The following is a 23763-nucleotide window of genomic DNA, read 5'->3' as shown; positions in this document are numbered from 1 at the left end:
TTCTTCTCGCACTTTTCTACCTATATTTTTTGGGTTTTGCCTGTTTTTGTTGGTTTTCATAGTCAATGTTTTATTTTAATGTCTTTTTGATGACCTATGAATATGAAACATCCTTTCGGTCTCCTCGTGGCTTTATATAGCGTATTTTTTAGCTTCCGTTGAAAGCCATTGAAATTAATTGCGTTCATACTACGGGTCTTCTCAAAAATTTCGTGGTTTTAATGTATTTGTTCATGTTTGTTGATTCTTTTGTTAAAAAAAGTATCCTATTGCTGTTAAAAAACTAATTGAAAGTAGATAATTTTTTAGTGAAAAATTTATTTCTTAATAGCTTCGAAAATTTTCTCGCTCATTTTCTTTTTGATTTAGCTCTTTTTGCCTGTGTTTTTCATTCTTTAGGTAGTCGTAAAGTGTTTACCAGTCTCATCAGCTGATAATTAAGCATCAAATAAATTATATTTCCTGAAGCAGTTACTCATAGCGAATAGTTTTGAAGTTTATGATATTATACAGTTTTCAGTTTTTGTGGTTCTTTTCGTCAACTTATAACCTTTTTTCACCATTGAGAGGTCCCATACAGTTAGTTGTTTTTCAAAATTTAACATGGTTACCAATATTATGACGTAATTGATGTTTTGTTATGACGTAATTGATGTTTTGGACAATATGCGTTTTCATAAAAAGTTATGTGAGTGGTGTATTTGTGTTTCTTCTTGTCTTCCATTAGCACAATCGCGTAATAACAGATCCAGATGAATTTCAGATATGGCCCAAGTGAACTTATTTATTCATTCAGTATTGTTTTAGCTGAATTGGTATAATTAGAAATTGGAAGAGAAGTACATAATTTTCAGACATTAGCTAATTATTTTAATGGCACCAATAATTTGTGTTTTCGCAATGTTTGTTAACTGTTGTTCGTATTTTTTTTTGAGTTTTTCTGCTTCTTTAGTCGATTCCGATTGCTTAGTCTAACCAAAGTCATTATGACTTTAATAAATTTATCAAGAATTATTTCGTTAAAAGCTAATGATTTTTAAGTCTTTTGAAATTATTTGGTTTGAAAAATGTTAATTGATTTTTGAATATCGCCTCTTTATTTCTTCTGTTTGTCGACTTGTTACCTAGTCTCATTAAGGAAAAATACTGTCTGCAGCGTAGTTAGGAAAAACTAATTGTGTGTAGTTAGGGTTTTGTTTGATTGTAATTTGACGTTGATACTAGGCGCTTTTAAGTTTAGATTTTGAGTTTATGCCATGCAATTTTCGTTTTTGCTTTTTTGTTGTTGTTTTTTCTCGTAGTCTCTTTAATGGCAGATGTCCTTCTAATGAGGCATGGCATTACTTAATTCAATTATTAGTTTGGTTGTGTAACGATTTTTTAAAACTCAATTATCTATTTTTGATTATCTCTTTGTCAAAAATATAAGTCAAAAGACGGTTCAGTCAAAAATGTAGATTAGCGCGGGTCGGAACATCATGTGCAAACGCACATTAACGAGCCTCCTTGTTCCCATAACGAATGCAAGCTAATAAACAAACTCCCTGAGTTATGAATAGAATTGGATGCCGTCTGTATTGTGAAAAGATGAGTAACTGACCTGTAGTGGTTGGGATCATCGAAGGATGCCAAGTGGAAGTCTCCAGTCACCCACCGCACACAATTCAGACTGCTCATTGTCATGCAAAAACCTGCAAAACAAAAACACTCTTAGAGATTTCAATTCCTGATGCGATTAAATGCCCAGGCTTCACGTCTTTGCTTTTTAAAGCACGCAAGCTTTTTTTCAAAATGCTAAGAGTCCTTTCTCGAGTGATTTTTTACAATTTTTTAATGCCATGTTTTAAGATTAGGGTTATAAGAGTTTTTTTGGACATTTTTGACACTAAGCAATTTTAGTCTGAACTTGCTTCACGTTTGAATATATCCGCCACATTTTTTTGGTGTACCGCTTTTTCACCACTATTAATTTAAACCCCTATCATTTAGCCGTGATTTGTACACCCCTCTATAATCTAACCCCTCTATCATTTAACTCCAGTTTTAATTTATAAATTTATATATATATATATATATATATATATATACATATATATTTGGACTATTAAATTAGTGAGATAATCATTTGGCCATTCCTCGCGGGCCATAGTTATGCCTCAGCGGCCCATGTGACTTGATGTAAATCTATCACAACCGAACATAGGATTAAGTCATCCACTTAATTAGGACACATCATGCCTGCAAAGTTAACTGCTAATTGGTGCGGCGAAATGATAAAGGGATTAAATGATACTGGGTTAAAATATGTGGGGTTAAATGAATCGGGCTGAAGAGTTCACAGTTCCTGTTTTCAGACGAGTATGGAAAACAATGACCAGATATAGTGTATTCAGTCTTGTCCATAATTGTCTTGTCCATAAAAAAACTTAATTGGTGACTAATTTCCTAAATGTCCCTTGGAAAACTAATTGTGGATTAGAAAGACAAATAGCAGTCTTACAACTACCATATCTGCCCGCAAAAACAATAAAGCTCTTAATTGAAATAAAATTAATAATAAGTAAATAATATTAAATTCCATCAGTAAGGTTTTAAGCTAACTAAATGCTCATCAAAACCTTGGACCTAGGTTAGGTTTATTTGTAAATACGAGTGCTGAATTTTATCCTTTTTTCGTCAATAATGTCCACGATTTTAGAAATCAATTTTCATAGTGAATAAAAGTGACGCAGAGTGAAAATAGGTGACAAGATATCATCAGTACTGTCGAAATTTTCTTATTTGCCTCGCAGTTCCAGCAGAAACGAAATTCGCAAAGCAAAGAAAATTTCCTATCAAAAATTTTAAGTAATCAAAGAACCTTTGGTTTTTATGAATCACAAATTGCATTTCTTAAGTAAAATTACGAGAATCTATAAAAACTCTTTTCGAAAATCTGGCTATTATGTAGAATTTGTGGCTATCAATTGATGTTCTCAGTGACTTCAACGAATCACGTAAAATACGCTACTACAAACCGCTACTACAAAGTAAATTACCGCACAAAGTTTACGGCGAACAGATTGACTTCCAGTGAAGCTAGCATACTTAGTTTCTGTCAGTTGAACAAACTACCCAAAATGCCTACTTGCGGTAGTTCATTTATCTGAATTGGATGAATCAATTCAGTGTCTGCAGGTGAAAAAAGTAAACGACATGAAGAGATCAAGCTCAACCAGTAATTGGTATGAGGCGATACAATGCTGAGTCTATAATATGATAAAATCTTACTTGATTCACAAAAAACATGGCTCGGCCCATAGCAAACGTTTTTAAGTGCTTTTCAAACAAAAAATTAGCAAACTTAATTTCCACAAGAAAGAAACTCTAAGATTTTTTGCCAAGTTTTTGAAGTCTAATAGTTCCAATAATAATGTACCAATTTTCTCCAGATCAGAAACTTGACTTGATATTTCTCAGTTTAAGTTTCAATAAAAAGTTTTGATTAAAATATTAGACATCACATTATTATTTGATTATAATAATACTAAAAACTTATTTTTGTTATTGAACAAAGGGGAAAACGTAAAACTACAACTTTTTTCAGTAAAATAGAAATGGTACAATTGCGAACACGACTTTGTACCGATGTCAATACTGGAACTTATCTTTCAATAACAGCAAGAAACTGCCGCATTTTTTTCTATCGCCTTTTTCCATCTTCATTTTTTTTTAATCTGCAAACATGTAAATTAAACTAACCACTTGGTTAGTGTTACATGTTAGAAATTTGTTAATCAAACATTATTTTTTCTAATTTATAACAAACTAAGGTTCGGTTTTCGTAAAATAATTTAATAAAAAATATGTTTAAATCCTGCAACCCTTCTGTCTATTGGAACTCTTTCGTGTCGTTTAAGCATTTCCGCTGTAACTTTTTGTTTAAATTTGGTCTTCGACGTTTCTTTTCTAATTGTAATTGGAAGTGTGTTCCATTTTCGAATAAAGTTACGAACAATTGAACCATTACTCCATTTTGACTTACATTTTTGTTCTAAGAAAAGGTTTTGGGTTCGTTTTCGTTTGTTTACAATAATAGGCACGTTTTCTAAAAATCTGAAAAGTTTAATAGAGCGATTTCTTGTTTGTTGGAGAATATTGAAAAACCTATTTAGAGACACCCGTGTTATTTGGAGCTCTGCTGGAAGAATTTTAGTCTCCAGAAGTAGATCTCCGGCAGTATCGTATTTGGTTTTCATAAAGCAAACTTTTATTTCCCAGTTTATCTGTTTGTTAATTCTGTCAATAGAGTAAGATGGTAAATTTTGAAAAAAATTGCGCTAAAATCTAAATGAGACAAAACTAGTGATTTAAAAAGATTTATTCTTGTTTTTAGCGGTACCTGATAACGAACCAAATATAATGATCTGATTGCTGAAGCCATTTTATTGATAACCTTATTTAGTTGATTTTGGTATGTCAGTTCCCTATCAATTATTACACCTAAATATCTACATTTTTCAGATGCTTCCAATCGGTGTCCCTTGAAATCGACAGTTTCAATGATCGGCAATTTTTCCTTCCTGAACACCATTAACTCCGTTTTTTTCTCATTCAAAGTTAACCTGTTTTGTTTCATATATTGATCTGTCTTGTTTAATGTATCTTCAGCTATTAGTTGCAAATTTGCTTCATTCTTTGCATGACATAGAATTGCTGTATCATCGGCAAACTGTAATACATCACAATTCGTTGATACAGCTTCACTGAAATCGTTGACATAAAGTATAAAAATTAGAGGCCCTAAGACAGTTCCCTGAGGAACACCGTGATTTATGACAACCCAATCTGATTTTGCTATCCCATTTTTTACACACTGTTTTCTATCACAAAGGAAAGAGTTTAATAAGAATCTTGCATTTTCTCCAATTCCATACCTTTTTATTTTGTTCATAAAAACATCTATAGATATTGAGTTGAAAGCCTTTGCTAAGTCTAAAAAGAGTGTGACAACAATTTCGTTTTCGTCAACGCATTGGTTTATCTTTTCAGTTAATGAAATCATAGTATCGAGACAGGACTTTTGCTTTTGAAAGCCGAATTGATTCTTGTTAATCAGACCATTAAGAGTTAGGTAGTGAGTTAGTTGTTCAGGTAGTAATCGCTCAAAAATTTTTGCTAGAGTTGGTGTGACTGATATGGTTCGATAGTTTTCTGGTTCTAGTCGGTCTCCCTTCTTATAGACAGGTGTAACATGCGCTGTTTTCAAAATATTAGGAAACGTGTTTTTGTTTATACATTCATTGACGACAAAGTGTAAATGAGTTCCAATAGACAGTTTACTATCTTTTAGCGCCCATGCTGGTATATAGCCCGGTCCGGGAGATTTATGCTTAGGTAGATTATCAATAACATTATACAATTCTGTTCTGGTGACTGGTCGGAAGCTAAATTCCGGTCCATCAAATGTTAGGGAAGAACAATTTGGAGCAACGTCTTTGCCTTTGTATAATCCTAGTCTCGCAAAACAATTATTAAGAACATTGGCAATCTCTCTGTCATCCTCAACAAAATGACTATCTTCCCTTAATTTGTCAATTTTTTCTATTTGGCTGTTGGAATTGATCCTGTTTTTGATGAATTTCCATTGTTCTCTTGAACTTGGCAGCTGCTGGAAAAAAATCTTTGTGTAATCATCTGCAGCTTTTTTCAGTTTTCTATTCACTGAATTGCGTAAAGATTTGTAAATGTTATAAATCTCTGATTTTGGCTTTTTCTTTCACGCATTAAAGAGACGGTGTTTTTCATTTATGAGACCACGTAATTCTTTTGTCAACCATTGCTTTTGTTGTGTTTTGATACTACTTTCTACCAACTTCAAGGGTGCATGACAACTCAGTATATTTTCAAAAATTTCGATAAATTTTAAAAACATTTCGTTCGGCTCATTTATCTGGTACATAGGCGACCAATCTTGCAGCGCAATGTCACGATTGAAATTTGGTCTTGAATATTTCTTGGTATTACGTATCAAAAACTGCCTTTTCTTATCACTGTGATCTATTTTTAATGATGACTGATATACTATTGTGAAGTGATCAACTCCAAGAGTCGACTCTAGAACACTGGTTTCAAAAATTTGGTTCTTCGAGATAAAGAAGTGATCAATTAACGAATATTTTTCACCATTTGTCCATGTTGCCTCCGTTTCATTAACGTAACATAGCCCATTGTTTGCTGTGAAAATATCAAGTGACTGTCTACCTTTTGTGCCTAACAAGTTTATATTGTAATCTCCTAATAAAATTAGATTATCTGTATACGAATACACATTTGAGATTTCTACAGTCATTTCATCCAGAAAAATGTTAGAAAGATTTACATTGGGGCAGTATGCTACATTAATGAGTAGTTTTTGTGTTAAAGGCTTACCAATTTCAATCCACATTGACTCAAAAAACTCCTATTGATTGCGTTCAAATCATTTCTCATTTTTGCTTCAAACTGTTTGGGAACCCAAATACCTACCCCTCCACCTCTCTGTACATTAGTTAATGATGATCTTGGTTGGTGAATGAAGTGATGACTATTGCACAGATAAAACTCGGTAATGTCAGTTTTTTCGTTTATCCATGTTTCGGTAACAACTAGGAATGAGGTTTCATTAAGATTTTTCAAAAAACGAGACAATTGCTCATGTTTATTATTGAGGCTTCTACAATTCATATAACAAAACTTGGGAAACTCCGATTTTCTAGCACACTCACCATTGTATTTTTCAATTGTTGTTATTCTATCCAAATTTGATGGACCTGGGTTTCTTTCAATGTCACCACATTTTTGTAGAATAACTACGATGATTATAAGTAGATATTTTATGTTAAATATTCCGAACCATAGTAAAAAATTTTTAATCTGATCGATATGACGGTATTTAGGTTTTTTAAGTTTACATAAATTTGAGTGACTTTTGAGAAACTCAATCGTTTCTAGAAAAAAAGCAAACTTAATCAAAATTAAAACCAAGATTCATGGTTATATATCATTTTATTCAAAGTCAACTTTCGGGTATAAAAAGTTCAAGAGTATATTGTGAAATTGAGCATAGATGACACATCCGAATTAACAATTTCAGCCTCAGATGACAATCTGACTGACATTTTGAGACGAACGTATATGTGATTTTGAGAGCGGAGGTGCCTAGTAGGAGAAAGGAGGGCCGTTTGTAAATTAGATTCATTTATCTTGTACAAAATTGAATAATTCTTTGGAACAGTCTGCTGTCTTTTCCCTTCACTCTTTGCTTCCTACTTCACATCCTAACTCTTCTCTCATAAATCTATCTATACATCCCTCCCTGCCCTAGAGCTAAACACCACCGCTCTCTCTTTATACCTTTTCATCTACCCACCCGACCCAGTACCCTTCTTGTACCTATCTCTTTACGTGAACAGTCTGCTCGTCGATGTACAAACTAGCCGACATAAGTTTCAGCCGACAAATGAGTTAGAGAAATAATAGTGTGATTTGTGCTCTCGCGCAATGAAGCCAAATTACCATGTCTTCAAGTTAAGACCGTATTGACGATGACAAAAATGAGGTCGATTTGAACAAAATGTTGTTTTGATAGTTATTTTTTCGTCGAAATAATTCTTTGTTCTCTTCCGTTCATTCTGTATTGTTTTTTTTCTTATCGCTTATTCGTCGTATTGGTTGCATGTTTTCAAAATACAGCAATTCAACCAAAAATAGATTTGGATTTCGTTGATTTTGGCCATATTGAAATTTGTCGGCACAATGAGGTGTCGCCTTAAATTCTAGCATGTCAAGTCATACCCCCATAGCCCCATCTGTTTATTACTCAACCCTTAGATGTCTGTTGTCTGGTGTGTGCACACCTACTACCACCTACCCACTTGTAGATACGTAACATAAATCCACTGACACAATTGTAATAACTTGAGAAGAGATTTATGATGTCTCCTATTGAACTGTGCCACCACACTCTTCATTCCCAATCCACAACACCAAGTGACACCCTCAATACGTACTTTAGAGCTAAGTGGGGAAAAATTCCGAATGGATTAAAATGTGCAGACTGTTTTCTGCCCTAAAGCTTTGAATAACTTTTGTCTGGGAATGATAAAGTGAAAAAACTTTCTCGAGCGAGTGAACGCTAGTTTAGAAATGACTGCAGCTGCGCCAGTGAAATATTTTGATTTCTTTTCGACATCAAATAGATCTTGAAATCAAGCAGCAGCTTAAGCATTCAACTGTTTTGACCCACACTAGCTTGCATGGCTCCATTTTTACGCAATTAAAATTCTCAGTTGCCTCCGTACAGGAATTGAGGATTAAGACTATTGACGCCAAAAATATGAAACAATGCTTGGTATGCGGTGAAATTATGTAATAAAGCACTCGAATGCGGCAAAATTATGTTATAAGGCCACTGAATGCGCTGAATGCGTTGATAACCAAAAGTTTCACCTTATTTTAGTGATAATCATGCAGGAACGCATCAATTTAATGCATTCTCCGCATAATTAAGTAAGATTCTTGCGGTGATGAAAAATACCAATCTTGACCGCAAGCTATAGAGCGGTGATCCTATATAATTTGATCTAATTCCCCGAGCGGGAGTATCTAATACGTAAACTAAGTACTGAAAATTGCTCTCAGATGTTCAAATGAAGTCCACCTTATAAACCAATTGGTTCCTATACATCGCCGTGGAGTCTACTTGAACGTAGTCGTCTGATTTGCTTGAGAAAAATTATAAGAAGTCATAGGAGATTAGACCTTTACAGAATATTAATACTTATAACCAGACTTCAAAATTTTGAATGTTTTTGATCTCATTCAAAACTCAAGTTTGGTCATATTTTGCGTAGTTTAAATTAAAGCTTGTTTCGGCTAGCTCATAAATAACTCTGCGATTTTGCCTTGTTGAAAAACAGTTAAGACTAGATTTTACCCTTAGACGTTCAAAAAGAGATAATTAAACCATCTATGATTGATTCATTTAAAAAAATAACTACATTGGAATCCACATATCTTTTGTAAAAATGATACCTCAAATTCCTAAGCAATAAAATCACACTTATGAGTCAGTCGTACAACTAATAAGTCACCGTTAAGTTTCCTCTCATGCAGTACGCGTCTCTTGTATAATACATTTGTTTTGAGTGCACCTACGCGGGGGCGACAAAACACTAAGTGCTTAACCGGACTTGCGTCTCAGAGCACTTCAGTGCTGAACCTGCATATATCAATAGTAGAACCCGAAATCAATTCTGAAACATTACATACCAAATGGATTTCAAGTTATGCGCAGTTTATTGTCATTATGATAGAAGTGAGGTCATAGAGTTCACCCAGGCCAAGTTTATTCAGCATAGTCTAAAAATTACTCATACGCCGAAATTATGGCTGAGCAACACAAGGTCAAACGTTTGTAGCCTAAAACTGGTAATTACTATAGTAGTAAACACGCTCTTCATACTTAAGCTAGTTTGTAGGTAATTACCATAAAGCCCACTTAGCTCAGTGGTTACGACTTGCTACGCAAACTATATGTTACAAGTACCCACGCAGAAGCTCGAATTGCAGATAAAGCAAATGTGGTAGGCGGCAGTTAAGCTTAATATAGTATTTTTATGCAATAGATTTTAATCGAAAATCAAGACTAGCCAGTGTAAATTGGGACTTGAACAAAAAAACAGAAAATTTTTAGATTGATTCGGCGTTGATTTTATCTGTCACCTACCTTCAGGTTGCTGTCTGATTTGGTGCTGACTGCTAGAATGTCACTTTAGGCCTCTTACTTCATGCGCAAGCCTCAATCTTCATATATATATATAAATATATATATATATATATATAAATATATATATATATATATAAATATATATATATATATAATGGCTTTTATAAACTCTGGTAAAAACAGAAGTTCGGAAAGCTGTATTCAAACTCGAAACGTATTCAAGAACGTATTAGCATTCGTTAGATCAAGACAACGTATTAAGATTGCAACGTACATAGCAACAAGTGAGAGTTTAGACGGCAAGGTTTTTTTGATGCTCTTTTACTGGTTTTTGTCTGATGTCATTGACGTCAGAATCAGTTCATAATCGATCAACAATCGTCTAGAAAACCTAAAAATATTAAGCCTAAAACCGCCTTATTCGATACATATCATGGTATTATTTACTTAAAATTAGGTTATACGAACTTTTTTGGAGCTTTATACGTAAATTGGACGCAATTCTATACGCAGTTTAAATACTCGATTCTGATTGGCTAAGAAAAATGACGCATTTTGGTATATTTCTCGCTTAGATTTATTTAGTTACTAACATCCTCCGGCCCAGAAGAAGATGCTGGGAGAATTGGTACTAATTTTACAAGCGGGCGAACGAGCGATCCGGAGGACGTGCGCAATACGGCGGAGCGTGCGACGCTGTCGGAACCGTAACGAAGTTCAGTGATCCGAGCAGTGGGGTAGTAACCCCTTGGGTTGGTCTCTTCAACTACCCAAACCAAATCACCGGTCTTAAGGTGATGCTCGGCAGGCGTCTGCCACTTGGAACGTCGGTTCAGCGCCGGTACGTATTCTTTGATCCAACGAGACCAAATAGCGTTAGCGTAAGACTGCGCGCGGGCGTAACGTTTACGGTGATCAAACTCATCTACGCCAATGATGGACGGGAGACTACGTGCTTGGTTACCGAGGAGAAAGTGATTAGGTGTTAATACTCCTAGGTCGGACGGGTCGGCGCTTACGGGCGTTAGCGGACGTGAATTAAGTGCATGTTCGACCAGACAAAAAGTGGTACTTAAAACCTCATCCGTGAGGCGACGTGTTCCAAGGATTGTGTAAAGTACGCGCTTGAAACTACGTACTAGCCTCTCCCAGATGCCACCTTGGTGTGGCGCACTGGGCGGGTTGAACCTCCACTTGATGCCTTTGTGGGCAAGTTCCACAGCGATGTTGATGGTGTTCCACTTTTCGATGTTCTCGCGTAGTTCCTTTTCCGCGCCAACAAAGTTAGTGCCATTGTCTGACCAAATAATGGCTGGTGTACCCCGACGGGAGACGAACCGCTCCACTCCCATTATACACTAACTGGCGTCCATGGACGGAACAATTTCAACATGAACGGCACGAGTAGTTAAGCATGTGAAGAGGAAACCCCACCTGTTCTCGGTAGTCCTACGTACAGTAACGTAAAACGGGCCGAAGTAGTCGACCCCGGTGTTTGTGAAGGGAGGAGACTGGTGTGCGAGTCTTTCTACTGGGAGGTCAGCCATGATTGGTTGGATAGTGGCGGCTCGAAACTTTCTACACGTGACGCAGTTGGATTTAATTGAACGCAGCGAGAACCGTAACTTAAGGATGGTATAACGTTCCTGTATTTTAGCCCTCAGGTAGTCAATACCTTGATGATGATGTATAACGTGGGTGTGATTGAGGAACAACTTTACAAATGCATGGCGTGCGTCAAGAACGATAGGATGTTTTACATCAAAGTCAACTTCGACCAACCGCTTGATGCGGCCTGCCGATCGAATTAGACGGTTTGGCCCAATAAAGGGAGAAAACGGGGCAATACGGCTACTCCGTTTAACGGGTTTGTTTTCGAGAAGATCTTTTCTCTCTGCATTGAATGACTCCCCTTGCACAAGATACTGGAGATGACGCTCGGCTTCGTCAAGCTCCGTGGGGTCTATGATGCTACCATCGGCATTACGGTAACATTGGTGAGAAGGTAACATGCGGAGTGCGTACGCTGTTATCCGTAGCAACTTCTGATAAGAACTGTACTTATCGAAGGGAATTAGTTGCGGGGGCGGTTCCTTAGTTGACTTGGTTACGGATGCGGCCAATGATGTATTTGTTTCATCAGTTTCCTTTGTTACTATACCGAGTTTGATGTTATTAACTACTTCAGTGCTTGGTTCGAACGGGAATTGCTTGGTTCTTAAGAAATCTGGACCTCTCACCCAGCTACTTGATTGCAAAACCTCAGCGGACATACCACGAGTGCCGGCATCTGCTGGATTATCGCTTGAGGCAACGTGGTTCCATTCGTCAACGCTAGTGTGTTCCAAGATTTCGCAAACACGGTTTGCAATAAATATTGGGTGCTTGGTTGCAGAGTTAAGCCATTGCAAGACAGTAGTGCTGTCAGTCCACATGAAAACCCTGTTGACTTTTACTGTGAGAGCTCGACATATATCTTGTTTCAATCGAGCGGCCAGTAGCGCTGCCTGTAATTCCAGCTTTGGAACAGTCATGACCTTCATAGGTGCTACGCGAGCTTTACCCAGGACAAACGCAAGCTCCGTTTGGGGCCCACTCGAAGTAGTTACTCGAGCTCGGAGAAATGCAACGGCACTGAAAACTTCTTGTGAACTATCGCCAAACATGTGTAGTTCCAGGTGTTCAAAGTTTCCGGAAAAGTAGCTCCTTGGTATAGTGATTGCTGCAAGCTTGGGTAGTTCTACACTCCATTCGAGGAACCTTTCAACAGTGTCTTTTGGTAATTCTTCATCCCAGTGCTGCCCGCTGACACGCCAGATGTCCTTTAGTAACAATCGGGCACCAACAGTAAATGGTGCCACTAGGCCGATGGGATCAAACACCTTAGACACTAGGCTCAAAACCAAGCATTGTGTTAAAGACTTAGCGACTGTACTGGAGGTACCCCGACTCACAACTAGAGTGTCATTGTTGTGATCCCATTTCAACCCAAGCACGTGCGAAGATTCCTCCTTAGATGAGGCAATTACTTTTGGTTCGGTGGACTGAGGTGACCCATCAATTCGATCAGCCAGATTTGGTACATTGCTTACAAACTTAGTAAGCTTGAACCCACCTAGATGGAGAAGTTGCACCAACTCCTTCGATCTTTTGAGAGCCCTCTCAGGTGACTCCACCGAATCCAAGTAATCGTTCATGTAGAAGTTTTCTAGGACGGCTTTGGTTGCTTCCGGGTACTGAATAACACTGTCTCGGGCCGTGCGTTGCAGTGCATAGTTAGCGCATGTGGGCGAGTCTTTAGCCCCAAATATATGGCGCGTGTATTGATACACTACAACATTTGTTGTGGGGTCCTCCCGCCACAAAAAACGCAGTGATGGCTGGTCACAGTCAGGGACACCCACTTGGAGGAACATACCCTCAATATCTGCGGACACGGCGAATTTATGTTGACGGAACCTAAGTAGTACGTGGATTAGGTTTTGGAGCAGGTCGGGGCCAGTGAGCAAAGATTTATTCAAAGAAGTACCGTGGAACTTTGCTGCACCATTTAATACCCTACGCACTTTCCCCGGTTTGTTCGGATTGATTACGGGATGATGTGGTAGGTACCACTCTTTATTCGACCGCTGCTCAACCTTGTGAGCATCAGGAACTGTAATCAAGTAACCTTTTTCCAAGTCTTCACGGATGGTATTAGAATAGTTTTCTTTCAATGACGTATCTCTCGAGAGCCGCTTTCCGAGAGACTTGAGCTGTACCAGTGATGAAAAGTAGTTATTCGGGAGCTGGATGTTGTCATCAGCCCATAACATACCGACATCGTATCTTTGGCCGTTATGAAAAGTTGTTGATTCAAGTATTTCCTGCGCGCGAGCATCCGCTGCGGATCGTGGGTCAACTTGCTTGAACGCGCCGTACGATTCCATATCATACCAAGATTTAACCTGACAAGCTAATTCAAAATCCTGTTCAATATTGGCTTTGAAACACGTCGAGACTAAACTTGAACTTGACGGGAGTGGGCCACTTAAAACCCAACCTATGGGTAAGCGGACAGCGAACGGTGAGCACTTTTCGTCGGCTGAGAAATACTCTAACGGGCGGATGGCATGGTAGACATCCTGTCCAAGTATCATCTCAATTTCGCCATAGCTATATCTTACTGGATCTAGAACTGCCAAATTTGGGTAAGTTTCTTGCATGGACTTGACGTCAATGATGTCGGAACCTACGTTTAATGTTTCCCTCACGTAGGGACGCACAGTGAATGCTTCGAAGTCTTGGTCTTTTTGAGGTGTCACAGTCAATTGAACCACCTTTGTGTCTATGAGTTCTTCCGTGTTTATACCCTTGACGGTCAGTTTTAATGCGGTACCCTGCAAACCGAGTCTAGCTGCGAGACTATCGGACACCCAAGAGTTACTGCAAGCGGTATCGCATAAAACCATCGTCGTAGTACTAGTGCCAGAAGAATTAGTAAAATTCAGTTCCGTGACCTGAAGGAGGCCTTCAACATCCGTCACGGAAGACAAAGTGGCTGTTTTGCTTGGTTGCTGTTGACCCGTAGATGGCCTACTTGTACCTGCGTTCGACTTCGAAGTATCGATGTTCTTGTTTGTTGAGGGTTTAGCTGGAAAAACCCTTTCAGCTCCATGAAGTAAGGTGTTATGGGAGCTGTTGCAACCATCTTTCCTACATTTACGGGGACTTGGGCATTGCCTAAACATGTGTTTATCACGCAAACAAGAGAAACAGAGCTTTGCCTCAGCCACGACCTTGGCTCTCTGCGTGGGGGTCTTTTCCTTAAAGACACGGCATTCCCACAACCGGTGGCTGCCTTTGCATACAATGCAACTAGAGATTGATGTTGACGGAGATCTCTGTTGCGGCTTAGGGTTACTCTTCTGTTGCGTATTTGCAGCAAATGCCTTTGAAGCAACTTTTGATCTTGTTACTGAGTTGTTGGTATCCTCAGTCCTTGCGTTAGTTGCGGTATTCTTCATTAAATCGTGCGCTTCGGCCTTCTCTTTTAACCAATCGTTGAAATCAAGAAGAGTAGGTTTCACCCAATGCTTTTTGACCGTGAAGAGTGACCATGACTCCTTCATATTGGGTGGTAGCTTCTGTACGGCAGTGTTGAGAAGCGCAGCACTCTTTAAGTCCGAATCATATGACAGTGATTTAAATACCCCGACTAGACTTGAAATGCACCCCGAGTAGTTAATGATGTTATCGCTATTGTGCATCTTCAATGGTGGAAAGCCGTTGAGTTTGTCCAAATGTGCACTTACGACCGCCTGTGGTTGGCCAAATTTACGTTCTAAGGTCTTCAGTGCGTCTTTGTACATTGCGCCGCAGTAGGCGAACTCAGCTATAGCTGTTTTAGCTTTACCTGTAACGAGGGTCTTAAGGTATGTCAATTTTACATCATCAGTTAAGGACTGAGAGTCGATTGCGCTTTTAAACTGACCATACCATTCGTGCCACTGTAGAGGATCCCCACTGTATTGTGACAACTTCCATTCGGGTAGTGGATCATTCCTCTTGCTAGATAAGGCGTCAGTGAATGCCTTAGTCAAGCTTGCATTTTCAGATGCTGGCGCTGGAGGCGTGGGATGCAGTGGGCCACCCCAACACAATGGTATCGGAGCAGTATGCCCGTATGTTGGATGTATAACCGGCGTGACAAAAGGTGGCGCGATGTTAGTAGTTGTACTAAAGGGATTAACAGGGATGCTACAGTTAGCTGCGTAGTTGCTTTTTGGATTATGTTGTGCACTCATTTGCAAGATGGGATGGCTGATGGTGGGGTTAGCTGTGCTTGGGGGTAGGTTAGATTGAACGTTGTTATAGACGGTTGCATTATTTTTCGCCTGGTTTACGTTTGGGAGAATATTCTGAGGGAAACGCCACAAATTTAAATCGGGGTTACGGTTAAGGGGAAGTTTGGGTGCGGTAGGGCATGGTAACAGGCGGGTTTGAGGTGAATGGACAATGTTTTGTTGTGGAATGTTGGGGACGGGTAAGTATGTTGCTGTGCTCGCTGGAGGGGCCGACGGAATCACGGGAGGCTGAGGAATAAATAGATGTTGAGATGGGAACACGGGAGGCGGGTTCACGAGTGGGTTTAGAGGTGGAGGGACCTTATGCGGGGAATGGGCAATAGGGACTTGTGTTTGGTGTGGAATGTTACTTTGAGTTAGATTCTGTTGTTGTTGAACATGAGGCATTGACATATGTAATTGGCAAGGCACACTGGAGCTTTTCGGACCCAAGAACTGATTTACTTGTGGGTTTGTTGAAAAATCAGGTACAAAAATGGAGGTTGTTGGTGCCATAACGGGTGTCGGTGGCCGGGGAGGTTGAATAGGTGGTTGAGGTGGTGGGAGTGCGACATTTTGAACGTCGACTGGTACTTAGTTCACTTCACCACTGCCTGAGGGACTATGTGCTCTTTGATCAATGAGTGATTGCTGCAGTTGAGCCTGGAGATATTCCCGATACAAAGCTTCCTGCTGGGCAACAGAAATTGCAACTCCTGGCCGTGTGTACTGAGAAACCATTTCAAGATTATGTAAGTTATCGGCAACATTACTTGGGTTTTCTGGAGGATTACTAGGGGAAGTATCTTTAACAGGAGGGTCGGCGGTTGCTGAACCAGGACGAGAAAAGTTTAACTCACTTGAATTACCTGCTGGAAACGAATTTACCCAATCCTGAACAAGTCCCTGACTTCTATCTGATCCCCTATCTTTAAACAAATTCAGTTCACTTGAGTGGTGACTAAACAATGAATGATTATCCATTAAATCAGCCTCATCTAATTTAGCTGCTGCAACACGCTGGCGGTGGTCTTCCTCCAATTCTTGAAGTGCCATCTGTTCCATTTGTATTTCAAGCTCCTTTTTTCTCATCGCAATTTCGTGTTTTTGTTTAGCGAGGCGCATGACGGCTTGTTCTTGTTTCTCGGCCTCTTCGCGTTTTAGTTTTGCCATTAGAAAGTCATGTTTACGCTGGCTAGACATTGATGATGCTGTTTGACGTGAACTTCTCTTAGATTGCACTTGAGGGTTAAAGCCCTCACATACGGTGTCTCCGTGAGCCACTGAGTCAATATAGCTTCTAGCCGCAAGCAAGAATTTATCATTGTTCTTAGTTACATCATCCAACCATTGCTCAAGGACAGGGTAAATTGAATCTGGGTTCTCCGCTTTACTGGCCAAATCAAATAGTTCTTCATTCTTCTGCACCAGTTTACTGAAGACATCCTTCAACTTAGAAACCAAGCGTTCAAGTTTAACCCTCCTATCTTGACGATCGATGGCATCTGTGATGTCCTTATGGATATTACATAACTCAGATTCCAGATTAGATCTTGCATTAAAGAGCTTTTTCAATTTTTCTTGCTGTTCGGCCATGATATTGAAGTGGCTAATTTATCAATGTAGAGTACCTTTCAACCAAACACGTGGAATGAGGGTTATACCGAACCCAAATGACGACTTGATAATCAAGACGTCGAAGAGCAGAAAAGAAGTTAGCGAGTAATGAATTACTCGGCGGAAGTGAGTAACAAAGTGGAGAGGACGTCTAACGTGCTTGAAAGCAACTTGAGACTCAGAAAGACCGGCAACCCGCGAAGGATGTCCGGGTGGATGAAGCACGACGAAACGGGAAACGAAGCGGACGGGGCGGGAAGGACAAGTGAACGGGGCACAACGAAACGGGAAACGGAACGGAACGGGCGAAAACGCGGGTAGGAAACGGGCGACGCAACGGACGGTACGGAGACGCGGAACAAGCGACGCACGAAGAAACGGGAAACGAGACGGACAGGACGGATAGGTTGAGCGAGTAACGCGCAACGAAGCGGAAAGGTGGGACGGAACGGGCGGGAGACGATTAAGCAGCGAGCGGGGAGGTCGGGAAACACTTTGCTAGCAGACCCCAGCAGCAAACTCAACCAAACAAACTAGCCGTAACTCCAGAACAAACTTAAGTCACACCCTAGGGGGGAGGAGAGATGCTACTGCAAGAGACAAACTAGCACAAGTCATTATGGGTCTTATTATAAACAAATAATGAACTAAATTACGGCAAAGCAGTAGTATGCTAAATGGATGAAAAGAGCTTGTAATTTACTAGCCGTAACTCCAGAATAAACTTAAGTCACACCCTAGCAATTTTCAAACCTAACCAACCGATCAGCATACCAACAATTTTAAACAAACTACAGCAAAAGTTAAGTAATAGGCAGCGCTTTTGTAGTCTATGAAAGCTGGAAAAGTTAAGAAACAATCTAGCCTTAACTCCAGAATAAACTTAAGTCACACCCCAGAAGGCAAAAACCAAACCAACTAACAATCATACAGTTACACTCAAACATAGAGCAGCAAAAATAATATACTACAGCAGGAAGGCTAGTAAATTAGTAAAGTTGAAAAGTCAAAGGACAATCCAGCCGTAACTCGAGAATAAACTTAAGTCACACCCTAGAAAGCTATAAGACCTAAACAACAAGCCAGCATACTAGCATACTCAACATACTACAGCAAAAACAACAACATACTTCATCACATATGACATACTACATCGAAAATCGGAAAAGTAGCGAAGAAAATGAAAAGCAAAGTTTTGGGAGAGCGACGTTATTGAGAAAAAAAACGGAACACGGATAATTGACGAGTGAAAGGACAAAAATGACGCGTATGAAAAACGTTACATGAATGAGCGACGAGAAAAAATTCTGAGAATTCGATAATTTTCTTTAGGCCAGAGGTTGTGAATTTTTTTCACAACATTGCTGTGTGTATTGAGTTTTACTCAATTAACGAAACTTCTCGTTGAAAATAATAATTTTGACGAATTTGTCAAAATTTTATGCTTTAGTCCATTTTTTTTCAAAATTCTGGTCAATTTTTTCTGCAAATTCTTGTTTACGGAACGGTAATCCAGTAAACTGGACAGAATTAAGCTCGAAAATACGGTTTGTCTTTATTCGGTTTTGATTTTCTAAAGTTTTTTGGAATGCATCAAAATTGGCCAAAATTTTTCAAAATGAACAATTTAGCATAATGTTTTCTCTATTTTCTCTATATCAGAGGTAATTTTCGGTATACGAACCGACTTGATAACTTTTAACAAATTTTTGACAATTCGACCAAAAATTTTCAAAATCGATGTTTTTCGCTCTTGAAAATTTTTTTGTGGGGCGTTAATGATGACCTTTTACTAATATTTTTCATTAAAATGGTTTAATTTTACTACCCCCTGCGATATCCAAAAAGATCACGGGTTGGATTTCTTGCCGTCTAAAATGGTTTTTGAATCAATTTACTGCAAAACAAATTAGTGAAGTGTCGTGTCTTACAGTTTTTGATAGTCTGTGCCACGGAGTATATCTGTACCCCTTTTGCCCTCCAACTGAACTTTTTTTGACATTTGTCGACAGAGCAGTCCACTCAGGAGGACAGATCCAACCATCGTTTATGAACACAAACAACAAAGCAACTGTCTGTGAGCTTCCGCAAATCTGGATACAAATTCACAAGTCCCCAAATCCACTGAACCATTAGTCGGTCTCAAAATCAGTTGATCCCAATCGTTTGAATTACTGGCAGCTTCAATTTTAACCTCCCATTCTATGAAGTTCATCACCTCTAATGTGAAGATAACCTGTGCAAGCGCATTCTGCAAACGCCCTCACTGTGATGTCGAATTGTTTTCTTATTCTCAGGGTTCATCTGGATATGAAGGCTCACAGGCAGAATGAAAGGTGAAACTGTTGTTATGAATCGGGCCCCACGTTGGGCGCCATATAAACTCTGGTAAAAACAGAAGTTCGGAAAGCTGTATTCAAACTCGAAACGTATTCAAGAACGTATTAGCATTCGTTAGATCAAGACAACGTATTAAGATTGCAACGTACATAGCAACAAGTGAGAGTTTAGACGGCAAGGTTTTTTTGATGCTCTTTTACTGGTTTTTGTCTGATGTCATTGACGTCAGAATCAGTTCATAATCGATCAACAATCGTCTAGAAAACCTAAAAATATTAAGCCTAAAACCGCCTTATTCGATACATATCATGGTATTATTTACTTAAAATTAGGTTATACGAACTTTTTTGGAGCTTTATACGTAAATTGGACGCAATTCTATACGCAGTTTAAATACTCGATTCTGATTGGCTAAGAAAAATGACGCCTTTTGGTATATTTCTCGCTTAGATTTATTTAGTTACTAACAGCTTTTTTGCCATTGCTTATATAAAATTGTGGTCCTGTACATTTTAACAGATTTTTATAAGCTCAAAAATCAGTTACGATAAAAACCAAGTATCAACTTAGCTAAGTTAGCTCAATCAATATATTTCATCGTTTGAGGTGATTCGTACAAACACAATTATGATCAGGGGTTAGCTCACTCTGAGGACTTGTTTTGTAATGTTGAATGCATCTCACACCGGTGCCCTTTTCAGAGTTCTGATTACGAAAAAATTCGAAAAAGACCGTGAATGCGGAGTCGAACAGAATTTATAATTTTTAGTAAACTAAGAATAAAAAATACTCAAAACGACTATGAAATCTTCATCATAGAAAAATAGTATAAAACAGATAACTAAACAGATAACTAATAGAAATACAGATAAAACAGATAACTAAACTCTCAAGAAAACTTCACTGAAAAATACAAGCGAAAAAACCGTAGACAATTTATTTCGCCTACTAATTACTATGCGATGAAAGATTGGAGAAGCACTATAAATACCATAATGAATTTGTTTCCTCAATCGCTTCAGATCTGTGTTAATGGAATTTTCAGAACGATAAAAATTTTCAGAACCTGTAATTATGCTGACTTCTTGAAAAATCAATGAGTTGCGTTTTGCAATAACCAAATACTGGGTATTAGAAAAGAGCGAATGCGGCCGCATAAGAGCTCCATATAATACCAGCAGGAGATGAACCTCAAAAAATAGGTCATGCAACGAAATTTTCATTTCTCTAATTAAATAAATACCCAAAAAAGACAGCTTTTATTATTCACCATTAGACAGAAAAGATACTAAATGTAAGTAATATTTGCTCCAGCTTTTTGAATCTGAAGACTTTCAAGAAAGTTTTTTGTCCTAGCTTGAAGAAAAATATTATTCAAACGATTTTTCTTGCAACTAGTTCTAAATTAAAACTGGCATATGTTTTAAAATAGTAACTTTTTAAACCAAGGTTGTCAGTATAAAATCACGAATTACTTTAGAATGCCTGCCGCGCGACTTTTGAGGAAAAAAATAGAGATATCAGTGGAAATTTGGAAAAATTCAACCAAATAGTTAGCTTCTCTAGACTTACCCTGTGTTTTGCTGGAATTTTCCTGAAAAAGCGAGCTAAAAAGCGAAGCGAGAGTTAGAGGAATTTAAGTCCACAATCTACATCAAGTTCTATTTGGACAACAAAACAGCAAACTGATTTCTACACTGGCTAAATTGAGATGCGTAGTTTCACTGCAAACAATTCTTAATTTAGTTATGGTCATCTAATTAAAGCACAAATAGATGGTAGTGAGGAGCGCCAACTTTGTTTTTTTTTAGTTTTTGAGATTTAAAAACGCATAATTATCTACGGCAGAACTGATGAAATCAATGCAACCATATTATTTTTTGCCGTCTTATTGGATTTTTTCTTTTAAATTCTACTCTAATTTTGCATTTTTAAAGGGCACACTATGTAATTTTGAGTCTTCCATGTTGGATATCACAATTATGCAACATTGAATTGTGAAAAAGGTCAAAATTATGTAAGAGTGAGGCTGCAGTGAGAAGAATTCCTAAGCATTTTTACAGTGTTTTATCCAAAGACTGACCGTCTTAAACCAAACAACGAATGCTGCCCAAGCCAGCTGTCCTCGCCTCTCCAATACCGACGCCTTACCAACCTTACACACTTGGTGGAAATTAATCTTTCACACTTACACCAATATGCACCTATTGGTAGCCCATTCTTACATCATTTTGCCCCCCATAGATATCCCCCAATCTCTTGCAACAAAATAACTGAAAACAATGGAGCAATTTAATAGGACATTTGACCTGGGGCATTAGTTTGAAGGCCAGAAAATCACGTTTAAACTACGTCTAAAAAGTAGAGAAAATTCCTGTCAAACTTGGCTTTCTGCAATGCCACTCAACACAGACGAGAAGTAAATTTTTTCCCCAGTGAAAATAAGCAAAAAAAAGCCGTTTTCAGCGAAAAGTAGGAAGATTAGTCCTTTACCAGAAAATCTTTTAAAAATGCCATTTTTGGCAAGCTTAGAGAAAATAAGAGCAAGAACATGCAATCAGGAAACCATTGAGTTCACTGTTTTCCTTCTATAATATTCACTTATTTTATGGATGACTATTTTTCTTGGATTGATTGTAAGATTTTGTTGTTTCTGGCATTTCCTCTGGAGCTAACCAGTCATTGTTTCTTTTATAACTGACATCTATATGAAAAGGATTTTATAGCTCTGTTCATTTGCCAATTTAGCATTTTATAGGGGCTTCATATGTCAAAACATAACGGTTTTTTGCCTGCAGTAAACACAAAATGGGACAGAATTTAAATAAGTTTGATTGTTTTTTTTATCGAATCAGGTTAGAACAGATGCTAAAAGCTGTCTAAAGCAAACTTTAGTTTTTGTGACCTTTATTTTCTAATGGTGGCTGTCAAAATGGGCAGACAAGAGTGGGTGAGATATGTGGGAGAGAAAGAGGGTATGATGGATCGATCGGGCGAATAATTGGACAGGTTATTTATTCACGCGAGCGATTAAGAAGGGGTGGAAGGGTGACATGTGATTGAAAATAGAGAGGCAGTTGAACAAACTGTTATCACAGAAGAGAAAAGACAGTTTCGCTCTTTGCTAGGGAATACTGTTGACAATTCATGGCTGATAAGCAGCCATAGTTGTGGGGGACCATTTAAATGGTTCCCGTCCAAAATTCAATCTCAACCCCCCCTTCCCTCTCTCCTTCCCCTTTTCCTCTCCCAAATTTCCCTTTGTTATTTAATTTGAACTTGTGCAATGACCGTGAAAGTTCGACACTAATTTGAATCTTGCCAAGCGTACGCTCTCAAGGTAGCGAACTTAATTATTTGTACAAGTCGTTTGAAAGTGATTGCAACAACAATGAAAGTAGTTAGAGTGAAACACTTCTTAACCAGGAGGTTACTCGATATCAAATTAACCTAAACTAGATTGCCAATCTTGTTGATTGGTGACCAGAACGTGGAAAAATAACTAAACTTCTAATATGGCAGACTTGTAGTCATGCCATGAAAATGAGCCGAATAAGTTATGCAAATTGCTGCATGAAGAAAAATTTGCTCAAGAAAGCAAAGACATGTCAATATTTTGGTTAAATTGTCTTTAGGTGAAGACCGTTCCGTTCGTAGATTTTCTGGTTAATAACAAACAAGATTATTGAATTGATTATCAGCTTTCCCTGTGGACCTAACCTCTACTCAACATCAGAACTCAGTCAGTCTAACTGCATGGCTGATACCAGTATTGATTCAAATCTCAAAAGTAGCCGATGAATTGTCTAAAGAAAGCCAGGTAGCCGAAACTGACTTTAAAGAGTTTACATTAACAAATTAGCTCAATTGGCATTGGGTAACACAAAATAATATTTTGAAATAACTCACCCAAAGAATTTATGTAATGCGACACGTTCTGAGATTTTCTTAACACTTGAAAGGCGAATCGCAATTTTAGCTTCAAGTTTTTGATAATTTTTGATAGACTCCTGGACTTGTTTGCATTGGATGCCCAGAACTGACATCAGTATATATTCTTGAGTTAATAATTGCAAATTTTTGCACGGATATATTTTTTAAAAATGCAGCATTTTATCTGAATTTTGACCTACAGCTCATTGGGTGCATATTATTTGCACCCTCCAGAGCCACGTGCCATATTTTCAAAACAAGTTTTACGATGTATAACAAATGCTCTGTAACTGGGCGATG

The 23763-nt window shown here is 38.3% G+C and overlaps 2 protein-coding genes across 3 annotated transcripts in view; one reads left to right on the top strand and one right to left on the bottom strand.

Annotated features, from left to right (window-relative positions):
- Positions 1-23763, top strand: part of LOC142337679 (prostaglandin E synthase 3-like) — a 250825-nt gene that overhangs the window by 92752 nt on the left and 134310 nt on the right. The gene's annotated exons all lie outside the window — the stretch shown is intronic.
- Positions 1-23763, bottom strand: part of LOC142337678 (uncharacterized) — a 152772-nt gene that overhangs the window by 75241 nt on the left and 53768 nt on the right. For both annotated transcript variants that reach the window (XM_075387110.1, XM_075387111.1), the window contains exon 2: positions 1601-1691. In XM_075387110.1, the coding sequence (XP_075243225.1) occupies positions 1601-1691 (91 nt within the window). The remainder of the gene's footprint in view (positions 1-1600; positions 1692-23763) is intronic.

The sequence above is a fragment of the Convolutriloba macropyga genome, chromosome 4 (genome assembly GCF_964194025.1).
Source record: "Convolutriloba macropyga chromosome 4, txConMacr16.3, whole genome shotgun sequence".
NCBI classification, from domain to species: domain Eukaryota; kingdom Metazoa; phylum Xenacoelomorpha; order Acoela; family Convolutidae; genus Convolutriloba; species Convolutriloba macropyga.
This window is presented reverse-complemented; position numbering and strand designations above follow the sequence as displayed.